Raw genomic sequence first — 13339 nt, forward strand, 5'->3', positions numbered from 1 at the left:
GTTTAAGCAGATCTCATTTTTGTGAGACCAGCAGGATGAAGAGTTCAACACAAATCTAACAAGTTGCTGAAATGCTTTTTTTTAAAAAAAAAAAGAAAGAAAGAAAGAAAAAGAGGGGCTTACACACACACATACACCGCATGGCTCTCTGCTGAGCCTAAAACCCACTGGGGTTTCCAGCCAGCTTTTGCCTCTGTTCCTTTGCGAGTGGACATTTTCCATCACAATTTGGAAGCGATCACGCTGCTGCCCACGTTTCAGATCAATAACCACCACAACAGCATTGCTGTTCAATGGAATATGTCCCATCAGTCACTGCTGGCTTCATCGGGTTGCCTGCTGCATTTCCCATAGAAAGGAGGAGAGAGAAGGGCTAGTAGCTCGGGATGTTTTGGGGAGGGAGGAAAACAAGAAGGTAGACTGTTTAAATATTACCCTAAAATTTAGGCACCTAGCTAAGTACCAACTTAAAAAACCTGAATGCTACACTCGCTAGGTTCCTAGTAGAATAGGATCTTTTGTTGTGGATTTAAAATCAAACATTAAAAAAGAAAGAAAGAAACAAACAAAAAACCAAACACAAAAAAGCAATCTCTACCGTAGCGCCCAAAAGGCAGCCACCCGCACTGCGTCATTGAAACAGAGTCTTGAAGACAGTATTTGCCCTGACCAGCAATTTTCATCCAAGTCAATAAAACAAAAATAAACAGACAAAATGACCGGAAGAAAGTCACGTTGCTCTCTCCCAAGCAAAAGAGGTGAACGAGGGGGGGAGACAGAAGTGATGGACACACGATGGGCTGCCTGAAAGCCTTCCCCACCCCGAGGGAGGGCTCCAAAAAGTGCCCGCTGACTCCAGAGGGATGAGCCGCAAGGAAGATCCCTTGCTCACCCAGCCAGGTTTTCCTGTCCGTCGCACCAAGGGAAGATACAAAACCACACCAGGCTAGCGCTCAGAGTAACACAGAAGATGATTCTTTTTAACTACATACTTGGATTACATTTGAAAAATCACCTGCAGAACTTAAAGGGCAAAATCCCGCCCAGTCTACAGAACCAGTAAAACTTTCGTGTTTGAGAGACAAGCCTAGCTACACAAAGCACCTTCTACCTCTTCTTGGTGGTATGAGAACAGGTAGGACGTGCCAGGCTGGCCCAGTGTTGATATACGTCTCTTCGAAAGTGAGAAGACAACTCAGCTGCTGTGTGATTTGTGACAATTTGCACAGTAAATCTGAAATCCGAAGACCAAAAAAGACACACTTTTTTGTGATGCTAAGATCATTCTTAGTATTATTTTAAATATACAGAAGGGAATTTTAAATGCTCTCAGCATTTGCCTCGGCCTGTTCCTGGTAAGGTTAACAGAAAAATCAGCATTACTGTTAATGAGAACATTACTTCCAATGAGAACAGAGAGAACCAGCCTTTGGGTTTCTGTTGCTCATTTGAGTTTTGAGGATTATTTTTCTTCCCGCTCCCTCTCGCACGGTGAAAAGATGGTGATATTCTACATACTTTGTGTTTCACATGCACGTACATGAAATTCAGATAAGCAATGTACGGGTCAGACCGCAAGGACAGCACGTGTTTCCCACGTGAAGCAAACCCCCGCATCAGCTCTAGCAAGCGAGGCATTTAAGTTCCGTACAGATGCAGATACCGTAGGGCCAGCGACATTAAGGGGTTTGAGCATTTCAGTTTACGCTGCGAGAACCAGCAAGAGTGGCCTCGTTCAGAATGACAGAACGGCAGGGGAGATGCTTCCTAAGGTAGGAAATAGTATTGCTCTGCCACTTTTATTTCCATATAAATCAAAAGTTGCCCACCTAGCAGCGCTGCCGGTACCAAATTACTTTTCAGCAATGAGCTTTTGCTAAAGGAAAATAAATTTTTTAAGATATACCTAAAATCCAGTAACGTTTTACCAGAATCAAGAGTATTTGCCATGGAGCACAAATGCAGAATCACCTAGAAATTACTCTCACCCTGCAATCGTGTATTTCTACAGGAAATGCACAAGCTGCAGATATTGTCTTAAATAAAAGCTTGCTTAAAGAACTGCTCCTTTTTTCAGTTATGAGCACATAAAACACTTTAAATACTTTAAAAAGAGGTTAATTGAAGCTGTTCAAAATATTAATAGGAAACTCATCCGAAGCATCTATGTATTTCTGAAAGCATCTGGTTTACGTTGGTTTTTTTACATGAACTTAAACAAATACTCTAATTGTTTTTTAATAAATGTAAATAATATTCTGAAAGAGGGACAAAAAGGCAGTAGTTGAGGGGTAGCTGAGCTATACCTAGCTTGTAAATGAATTCCCTGCTTGAATATCAGGATTTATATGGGCAGCATTCAGACATAACACGAGCAAAACTTTCACAGCTTGAAAAGAGCTTCGCAGAGCTCCAAACCATTACTTTTATTACTGATACAGAAAAACAGATGAGCAGCAAGGGTGCAAGATTGCAGATGATACTAGCATTCAGTCAAACCTAACAAAGACCGTAAAGAACGCTGAAGTTTGGTGAACTCGAGGGCAGATTAAATTTACCATTAACAATTCAAATGCAATGGATACTGGAGGATATAATTAGATTTACATGCAGACCTAATGGCAACATTCCTGCAGCTGGGATGTTAGACCCAGGTTCCCTCACTGAGCAAGAACAGCCTGTAGACAAGTCACTAGACTGGCCAGGCTATGGAGAAAGCTTCTCATCCCCCAAAGCAAGCCTTCTGGTGGGAGCCTCTCCCACCAGAAAGGGGATGGACAGGCGCAGTCCCCATAAGCCCTCCAGCACATTACAGGGACTTGAGCTCGGAAACTTTCAGGACTGGACATTGGCATTCATTGGAATATAAGCAGCAAATGCAAATATGACCAGAAGAAATGCTTTTACGCAACGGGCCCCGAGTTTAAGAGCTCCTTCTCAGGAGAACCTACAGCTCAGCGGTACGCCAGGGGCAAGACAGGGCTAAGAGGTACAGGGAGAAAGGGTACCACGACGGATAGGTTACCACAGCAGGACGTAAGCCCACCTAAGCCTCTGGACTGTGAAGAAGATCATTTAACTCAAGAAGATCCCAACTGCCCCGGCCAGCTCCGCTCGGGATCCAGGCTCCTGCCGCCACCGCTGCAGCGGGGCACTTCGGCAAAAGACAGGCTTTTTAAAAAAAATAACAATAGGAAAATAAGAACAGAAAGTTTGGGGTGTTTTGCCCTCCTTGAGATTGCACGTTGCCAGTATAACGCACATAACAGCTGTTAAATCTATACGGTTAGACAACATAGCAATAGTTAAAAATAAGCCTACCGTCTATTACATTTTATACACAGGACCAGGAATGCTGTCCTCGGTCACTGCATGGAAGACTTGGAATGGGGAGGAGATAAAAAGTGAGGAGAAAGATAAAAATAGAGAAAAACTAACATCAAAGGCTTCAATTTTACTTTCTATTTCTTCTTTCCTGAAATAATTTCCAAGTAATTTATGAGATGGGAGGAAATCTTTCAAAACAGGATTCATAAAATGTAATTCTATATTTTTTTTTAAATAATGTTTTTCACATGGCAGTTTATACCATTTGTAATTAACTTACGAAATCTGATACGGTGTTAGTAATTACTTCAAAAGATACTTCAAAACCAGTATATTATCATTCAAAATCCATAAACCAAACCACCAAATGTCATGAAACTCAATTAAAAAAAGAGTTACTCTAAAGAGCTGTAAATATTGGTGCTTTCTATGCCTTTGGGGTTTCGAGCCTTTGAGCTTCACATTTGTAAGCTATCCTCAGCAAACACAGAAGGCCAGAAATATATTTTTTCATTAAAAATGTGAAGCAAGACTATTTCTGCAAAATGTGGAGCTGGAAAACAAACAGCAAGCTCTTCTTAATACTGATGCATCAACAATATCTCATCCGACCCTGCCAGCAGAGCTGATGCAAAAAGCTCTGCGAATCTGCACAGTGCAATTTTAGCCAATCTTCCCTCTTCAGGTTTTGCTCTTTCTGTACTTTTTTTGATGGCATAAAGCTACACTAAAACCTGCCTTTTGGGATTCACACCAGAGACTCAGAGACAACCCGCTGGCTTGAGAAATAAGAGCTGAGGTCCCATTTTTGACTACAACTTTTCCAAACTTTTTCCACTTGTGCTGATGAGAGTTTTATTACTAAAGAATGTTCTAACAGGAAGTGCCACAGGAAAGAAAGATAGAAATTAAGAATTTTGCATCCGGCTTTAAAATATCCTGAAAGTACTCAGAACCACTACCAAAACTTTGCTGGGTTGTACCACTGCTGTTAACATCCAGGCTTATGCAAGAATTTATCCAGAGTAAGATACGAACTGCTGGGAGCATAGGGAAGGGGATTGATCCTTTCACCCGTCCTCTTACAGGAGGAAAAAAAAAAAAAAAAAAAAAAAAAAGTGAGAGAATAAACACAACCCACAAAACCTAGAAGCTGCTCTGCCTGTCACCCCTCCGACAGGTACCTACAGACCAGGCAATGCTCCCAAACACCTCTGCTTCCCCACGGCTTTGAACTGTGCCCCAAAGACTTTAATCCCGTCGCTTTCCATGGAGCTGATAAATTGAAGGGAGGATGCTTTGCCCAGCAGCTCATGCCTGCTAACCCTTCTGCAGCCAAGATGAAATCAGGAGAAGAGAGGAGTTCACCCTCCCAGGGAATGACTTTGGTAATTCTTCGAGCACTAACTGCATGCTAGCTGGTGTGCAAACCTTCTTGGCAAAATACCGAATGCACAAGGACTAGATTTTTTTTTTTTTTTTTTTTTTGAGGAAAGGTCACTCCTCTACAGCCATTATTCAGCTGCACTTAATTGTGCTTTAGGAAGTAGGTTAACTAAATCACATCTCTCAAAAAGGCTTAGGAATGACTTTGCTTTCAAAGCTGTGCACTCTGTGTTCCTAGAGAGCCCAGGTATGTAATTTTTCAGAGGAGAAATGCCATTTGGTAATTAGCTTAAGTGATGTAATTTTCTTCCAAGGATAACAACACTGACTTGCAGCGTCTGACGTCTGGCGACCTTTGCAGCTGCAGCTTCATCCTGGAGAAGGATGTGAAAACAAAAAGGAAAAGTCCTACAGCTGGTAACAGGGGCACGTCCACCGTGCCCCACTCTTGTCGGCAGTGGGTACCAGCAGGTCGGCGATAGGAACAGCCTACCAAGAACATCCTTGGTTACCTTTCACCGTTCTACTTCAGGTTGTGATGCCCTGTTCATCTCCATATCCCTTGAGTTTGCATTCAAGATATTTTTTTTTTTTTCCTTGGGCTTTCCCAAGTCATTTATTTCCTGGTTGAAATATGAAAGCCTGCAATATCTTACTTTATGCAAGATGGGCTGTTGGCAGAGATGGGTCAGCTGGGGAACTGGCAAAGGCCAGCCGTCCTCAGCCCTTGAGCTCCTCCTGCAACACCAGTGTCTGACTGGTACTCAAGTATCAACACAGAAGCAGTTGCTTATTCCAAACTGGTCTACCAAGAGCAAGAAAACAGAATATTAAGAAGGGTCTAAAGGGAAACACGAGAGCTGTTGGGTTTGCTTTGCACTCTTGAATAACCTGTTTCCAAACGGATGTGAATTCAGCTCGTTAGGCCATTTGTTGAGGTGTGGCCGTTATTCCTGCCGCTTCCCGGCGAGGGACACGTTGGCAGGCAGCTAGCATAATCACCAGCCATTTCTGCTGAAAGATTTCCAAACCTAATGTTTCTGGGATTACGCCCAGGATGGCAAAAGAAAGATCGAGCTCCGCTACCTCCGGTGCTGCAGAAATTGATGCGAGGATAGCTGCCAAGAGGCAATCTGAGGCAGGACTGCAGTAGATGTTAACATGCCCTAATTTGTTTCATGCTTATCAAGAATAAGCAAGATGCACTAAATTAACACACCAGAGTTCGGGCTCACTAACATGGATGAAGGTGTGGTGGAACTTGTGGAAGGGGGGTGAAAAAGTCACTCCAAAAGGATTTTCCTCATTTCTGATCATTCTCAGAGTGAGTAGATTTGTAAAGCGTAGGAAACTGCGTTTTCGGATGCGTTCTAGCATGTGTAAAGATGTTTCTGTTCCTTAAAACAAACTAGTACAGAAAACCCTACAAAGCAGTCTGTATGGTTTTCTTTGGAGGGGGAAGGGGGAAGGTCTCTTTCAGTTTTTGCAAATTGATTTACCTTTTCCTTAGGAGCTTCTCAAAACACTCCTATCAGACTAGGAACAACTTATATTTTCTACAATAAAAAGCTTCTGTCCTGAGCAGTTGCAACCAGACATGCCTCTGGACAGGAGACGCACTGCCACTTACTTTCGAACAAGAAGTTGATTGTGAGCCCCTGGAAATAGATGTTTGCTGCCGTACAATTTATCCAGCAGGAAAGCTGGAGCTTTGAAGGGCAGGAACTAACATTCTATGGCAGGCATCCCTCCAAAGGGTATCCAAAGTTTATTAAAAATTAATATCAAGCTTTACAGCGCCATACCATAACACATCTCACTCAAACGTTACTGCGGAGCAACTTGTGAACAGTGTTCGTTTCTCTGCAATTAAATTGGTTGCAGGTAACCCCTGCAACTCTTCCACAAGGCACAGCGCTGCCCAACGTATCTTTAGTATGGGAAATGAAAAGTATTTTTGCCCTGAAACTGCAGAGGAAACAAAAATCACCTGTTTCAACTTCCAAGTTTGTTTGTTTGTTTTCCCTCTTGTAGGAGAGAGCAGGTTTGTGGGCAGAGCTAATACCTTTCATTACACCAGCTGATGCTGCTGGAAACACTAGCCAAGCTCCCGGACTCGGGAGCCATCTTTGGCACCGAGAGAGCAAACAGCAGACAACACCACGAGCCAGGAGATAAGAGATACCGCTGGCACGCCAGATACGCAAAGCGGGATGACCACGGCTTGGAGCAGAACCCCGCTAATTAGAATAACGAGGACACGAAGGACGCCGCGATGCTGCCACCACCCGAGTCCCTCAGCAGGAGGGTCTGGTGCAGCCAAAACCCACCCGTGCATGGGTACGGCCACCTTTCACCGCCACGACCTTTCTCGCCCCAGCCCTGCCCACATTAAAAGATTTGTCAGGATTATAGATGATGGTTCATACCCGCACCCTATCTCACCCACCTGTAACGCTGCATTCTGTAAAAATATCAGATTTCTGACTTCACCCACTGTTTGGCAACGGCAGTACCATGGATCTTTTGCCATAACAGTACCCAACAGGTATCGCGATGTCTCCAGCTACCAAAATGCTACGTAGCTTCTAGAAGAAGAAGCAGGAGCTTTCTACCCCTTCCCTCGCTAAACCTCCCTTTGGGAGGCCATAGCGGACGGAGAGCACGGACCAGAGCAGCATTCCTAGCATTAGCACACACTAACAGAATAGCTTCTGTGCGTTTGGTACAGTTAAGAGCAAAGGGCATCTTTTTTTATTATTAACTTTATTTTCCAGTTTGTAATCAGGGGAGGCTGCTTCCTCCCAAATCTGAAGTTTAGCAAATATCTATCCCCGAAGCAAATATTACATTGTGTTCTTCAGGCAGACAACCGTACCACGCGAACAACGTTACAAGGTACTGTCCGTTCCCTCGTATAAAAATTTGATCAAACGCAGTCATTAAATTTGGAAGCAGTAACGCAACCGAGGCCAGGTCAGGTACATCCTACTGATACCTAATCAGAGCATATGCACTAGCTATAAGGTCTGCGGAGGTAATTCAGCTTTAGGTCACAGTCACAAAATCCAGTGCAGGGACTCACAGAAGCTTCGCCTAGACAAACACGGTTGTAACCTACTTGCTCAGAAAAGCAGGTTCTGCCCAACAGCATCACAACAGACTTTCCCATTCCCACCTCACCGCAGCCTGGGGAGAAATCCTGCTTTCCAGAGAGCCCCAGGATGGACACAGTAGCACACCAGACCCATCTGGGACCAACGCAGGCAGGGAGCGCCTGAGAAAAGCAGCCAACTCTTGCCAGAGTTTGCAGGATATTTCTATAAGGCAAGTTACACATTTTCACCCCATGACATGCTTTAAGATTTCTTCTTTTAAGGTGCAAACATGAAAAATAAATAACCACAGGAGATCCCCTTGCTGCAAGCGTTGCCGCACTCGCATCCCCAGCCTTTCCAAGAAGCGAAGACGAATAACGCTCTCTTACCTGTTTTTCTCCACCACCGCTCCAGTACGACAGCAAAACAGAAGGCAAAGGACGGCTCTAACATCTGGCAATGGAAAGGCAAACCTGTCCTCTCCCTGCTCCAGGAGACACTGGCCCTTCCCCGAGGGACCAGGCAGGGAAGGGAGCAGTGCTGGCTCCCACCCCACTGGGGTGGAGATGCTGGCACCTCACTAATCAGCTTCCTACACCCTCAGCCAGCCAGGCTGGGGCTAATTACAGGTATTTCAGGTGCAGCAATAAGAGTAATTACAACAGAAACCCCTGCAGCAGAAGCCGCTCTGGGTTTTAGCTTGATGCACTAAGATGAGAGAGTTTCATAAAACCTCTGAATCGCTGCAAAAAAACTAAACCTCCCGGGAGGAAAATGTGTCTGGGGACCACCAACACGTTTAATTTCTTCTTCCTCCCGTGCTGTTTGCCTGGGTGCGAAGCGGAGCTTTGGGCAGGGAAAGTTCAGCAAAATCTGTTGCTGGTGGGAGCGGTAGATTTGTGCCGCTGCGAATTGTACCGATGGTACAAAGTGTTTTTACAAGTACTTTCGGGTAATTCCATAAAGTGACTGGCATTCGTGCTGCCACCCCTCAGAGAGGCAAAGGGCTCGGAAGCACTTTCCCGCAAATGTCTTTGCATTGAAGTAGCTTAGCTGTTTTCAGATATGTCAGTTAAAATTGGGCATGGTGGGTTGATTGCACCAATCTCCGCATCCAGCTGGCTGGCACAGAGCATCAGATACAATATTCTCAGTCCTGGGCAAGAATTACTAGAGAAGTTTACCATGTTCTCCTGGTTTTATTGTTCTAATTTCTTGCCAGAAAGGTTGAACGGCCTTGCTGATGTTGAAATGCACCTCAGCTGTGCTTTGCATTTAATAGTCCTGTTGAACACCTACATTTTATAGGTGTTTTAAACACTTATAATTTAATAGTCCTATTTAAACAGCTCATTGAATTCTGAAAATAACTTCAAGCTTTACTACAAATTTCTTTTGCCACAGAATGGTAATAGAGATTTTAAAAAAATGAATCCAGTTGCCTGATCCAATATGCGCTGTATTCATTTGGGCACGGAGCTTGTCACAGCTCTTTTTCAGTGCTTAAGTAGTAAAATTTCATTTGGCTTCCTGTAGAGGTTATTTTGCATACTATAAAAAAGACCCTACAACAGGAAAATATTCCTATTTTCAGCATAACTATGCCTTTATCATCTTATTCATTACATCTCTTCCTACCACAATAAATAATTCCTTGCAATTCCCTTCCTTCAAAACTGCAGAGTTTCAGACTGGCGAGTGCTTTATGTTCCCGATCCTTTCCTATTTAGCCAAATTATATGTATTTCACTTCTAGCATCTTCCCAAGAGCCAGCTCCTCTGAGCCGTCGTGGCCGGCAGGAGGACTGACCGCAGCTGAGGTGCATCATTACAGCCGATGCTGGGGGTCAAATCCTGTCTCCAAAGGCAGCTGCCTCCGCTTTGAAGCCTCTCGCTTCGAGGTGTTTCTACATCCATCGTGCAGACTGCCTGGGAAATGCACCCAGTCGCATGGGCTGGGAGCTTCTTTCCACTTTGTCTCCCAACAGCTCAGGCTGGATCATTTAGTCCAATTTAATCGCCCATTTCAGTGTCTACGTACAAACCACGTTAGCCTGGTTCTACCAACACCCATTTATCATCGTTCACAGTTCTCCTGAGGACAATTTTAGGCTACGGCTACCTTCACTTTTTTGACATACCTTTAAATGAAGTATTGTCTAAGTGCAGTTGACTTTCTCGTTCTTGTAGAGATGTTGAAGAGGAGACCTGATCATTGTTCTTGCCTAGCAGATATTTTCCCAAGCACTGGTTTTTCTCAAAATCACATTAGATACCCTTCGAAGGATCTGACCTTGCTAGATGAAAAGGTCTCCACATCTCGCTTCTGCTGAATCCAGGGAGAGCAGAGCTGACTTCATCTGTCTCATGACCAAACTCCAATTAAACTCCCGACGACATCATTGTTTCATGAGAAATTTTCACGTTACCTCTAGTGTTGCTGCGGGTGATTTTGCACACCATATTTACTCATCCAACCTGTCGTAGAGGAGTGTATTTGAACTCAGGTAACAGCCCTCCTTGCCCAGCGGACAGCAGAGCCAACTGGGACAACATCTGGAGGCTACGCTTCTCCTATCCACCTGAATTACTGCCTTTCTAATGCTCCGGGGTGCTACAGTGCAGGCTTTTCAGATGTACAAAGTGTTAAATATTGGGTTTACTGTGAAGCTTACGTACAGCTATAAGTCTGTGTAATAGTTACAGGTATTCTGAAACACTAAGACTTCACCTTCAGAGAGCGTACTTACAAACAATATGTCATTTATTACTGTGTTTTCTTTGGCATCCAGGGAAATTACTGTAAGTAGAACCATTTTACTTGCATTTGATCTCATTTCTGTATTTCAGGTCTATACAAGCTTTTAAACGCAAACCAGATGATCTAGCCCTCGGGCGTATAAATAGTCTCCTTGGTTTTATTGAGATTACATGAGTCCACAAACTGCAAGAGTATGAACCTGCAGGACCCTTGTGTAACGTGAAATTAGAGTTTTAGGAGGCCAGAGATTTAAAGCGAGTGAAGGTCTCCTATAGTATCTGTACTTTGAAATGGGTAGCGCAAGCAGGTGAGAAAAGTATTCGACGTAACGCACGAAGCTTTACAGTGCTGCATTGTGAATGTTAAGCGAGTCCCAGCATCTTACTGCTAAGGTAAGTTCTTTATGTATTTCTTTTATTTATAAGACTACCTATAGAGCTTATCTAGCCTAGTGGAAAGCTGAAAAACTTGAAACAGGCAATAAAGGGAATCAAAATATATTCAGCTCTATGTAAATTAGATATTCCTAATGCATTCTTTTTTCCCCGTGCAATTTAGTAAATTAGTTTACATTGTCTGACAAGTTGTCCTGGAAAACGTAAAAGCTCAGATTAATTTTAGCTTTGGAGAAATGATAATTCAATATTTGCTTATTTACATCCACCCACACTAGAATGAAGAGCCATATCTTCTATGCCATGTCAGAAATATCAATACCCACATGTTAAACCTCCTCCTCCTCCTTTCCCACTGAATTAAGAGAAGCGGCGGATGCCACGCGGTGAGGAATTGCCTGTGCAGGATGGATCCTCACCTGCTGCGTCAGAAACCTGACCGGGAAATGCCTGAGCTACCACTCACAATTAGCTTTAACTCCCATGTGTTGTCTCAGAAGCATGTTAGTCTGCTCTATCCCTTCACAGTTAATAGCGCCTAGTTTTATTTTTTACCCCGTGGTGTTTACATATAGGCATTTCAGTGCATTGCCTTCTGATGGATAGCTTTGTAACGATGCATACAACATTTTAGCGGTCTGTTTGTAAGCAGAAGAAAATGAAAAAGCCTCATGGGCTATTTCTGCCCTGTACTGAGCTGATGTACAGTTTAGCGTCGGGTGTAAAGATAACACACTGTGTAAGCCAGTCTTGAGGGAAGTATCGCTAAAGGAAGACAGACAGAATTTGCTCTTAAAAGAGCTTTGATGCTAAATACATACAACTAGCCCCTCCAAACTAAATCTCTGCCTATTACAACTACTATGTTAGGAATGCAAAAAAAAAAAAAAAAAAAAAAATCCATCTGAGAATAACTACTTCAGTCCTCCGACCATTGTCAGAGCCAGGATTGGTCCCCGCAGCGTTTCCTGGATGACTTCATAGGAATCTAGCAAGCTGCCTGTACTGCACCCGACAAAAGCTGTGAGATTTTACATGTTGACAAACAGCTGAACTCTTGGCTACGGGAGCCCTACATTGATCTGCTTACTATTCAAGGGCTTGTATTTAGAGGAGCTGAAATGCCTGCTGAATACCGAAGCTGAAAAGCCCCGTAGGGTTACCCCATGAACCGTAGCCACGTTTTTTTCCAATAATTGCAGAGCAAAAAGAAAAGGGCAGTTAAACCTAGAGAAATTCTGCCACAGCAGCATGACCACTGCTCAGCAGAGCCCTCCGAATCCTCAGGCATCTTTAGCAAAGATGTTTTAAATTGTTAGCACACGAAGGCGATTCTCTCCTTTCTGAGCCCACAATGTAACACAGCCTTAAATTTTGGTTTCCCTAATAAACTTACTGCAGCTCTGTCTGTGGACGTTAGGAATCGCATCTGCTAATCTGTATTTGTTCAAGCCTCCTTATCTAAAGGAAAAAGTGCTGCTTGATTTAAGATTCCTTGAGGAAATCTGCTTGTACATCTCTGGCTGGCGAGTAAAACAAACAGCATCCATGTCCCAGTAGGCATCCGCCACCACCCCCCCACCCCCCCCGACATGTCTTCATTTAATTAGTTCTAAGAAAGCCAGTCTATCCAAAAGCTGACAAAGCTGCACAAGAGGAACGCTTAAGTATGTATTTAGAAAATGAAATACATTACCAGCCGCATTGTGAAGTTTCTGAGTCACCTGCAGGGAAACAAGGCAGAAATCCGACGTTCACACACTACTCCTGACTGTACCGGCGCCCAGGCTGGCTCCTACAGAATAGCAGACGAGAGCGAAGCTGCAAACCTTTGAGTTGAGCTCACTCTATAGGCATCAGAAAAACCTCAAAGAAAAAAAAAAAAAAAAAAAAAAAAGAGCCAGAGCGGGAGCGAGCAGCCCACAGACAGCAAGATGAGAAACTTCTGGCAAGTCTCCAGCGCAGGAATGAATTTGCTGTCATTCAGAGACGTATAGCGATGGAAATGAAGGGAAACTTGAATTTACAGGCGGATTTGGATCCTGCTCTAATCGTTCTGCAAAGATGTGCAGGGTGCAGCTCAGCTCATTTTACAAGGCTCAACTAGAAACAATGCTGGATCAAAATTAAATAGCACGGCAGGTATATATACAGATGCACAAACATACATACATGTATATAAGCCAAGGTGCCAGCACAAACTTCGATGGCTCATTCTATCAGCTATTTGCTGTGAATTTTATTAAACCCAGCACAGGGGTACAGTGGCAACTCAAATTCCTGTTATGTATCAAAGTGGATTCACAGGCTTTTACAATGCTCTTTAGGCACATAAACAAATTTGTTTAGGTTTCTTCTAGTATTGCCAGGAA

The 13339-nt window shown here is 43.6% G+C and overlaps 1 protein-coding gene across 1 annotated transcript in view; it reads right to left on the reverse strand.

The window, feature by feature from the left end:
* Nucleotides 1-12767, reverse strand: part of SCHIP1 (schwannomin interacting protein 1) — a 183938-nt gene extending 171171 nt beyond the window's left edge. Inside the window, exon 1 of the mRNA XM_049803623.1 lies at nucleotides 12664-12767. Within this exon, the coding sequence (XP_049659580.1) occupies nucleotides 12664-12672 (9 nt within the window). The 5' untranslated portion in view covers nucleotides 12673-12767. The remainder of the gene's footprint in view (nucleotides 1-12663) is intronic.
* Between the last annotated feature and the right edge of the window lie 572 nt (nucleotides 12768-13339).

Source organism: Accipiter gentilis, chromosome 6 (assembly GCF_929443795.1).
Source record: "Accipiter gentilis chromosome 6, bAccGen1.1, whole genome shotgun sequence".
Classification (NCBI taxonomy): Eukaryota; Metazoa; Chordata; class Aves; order Accipitriformes; family Accipitridae; genus Astur; species Astur gentilis.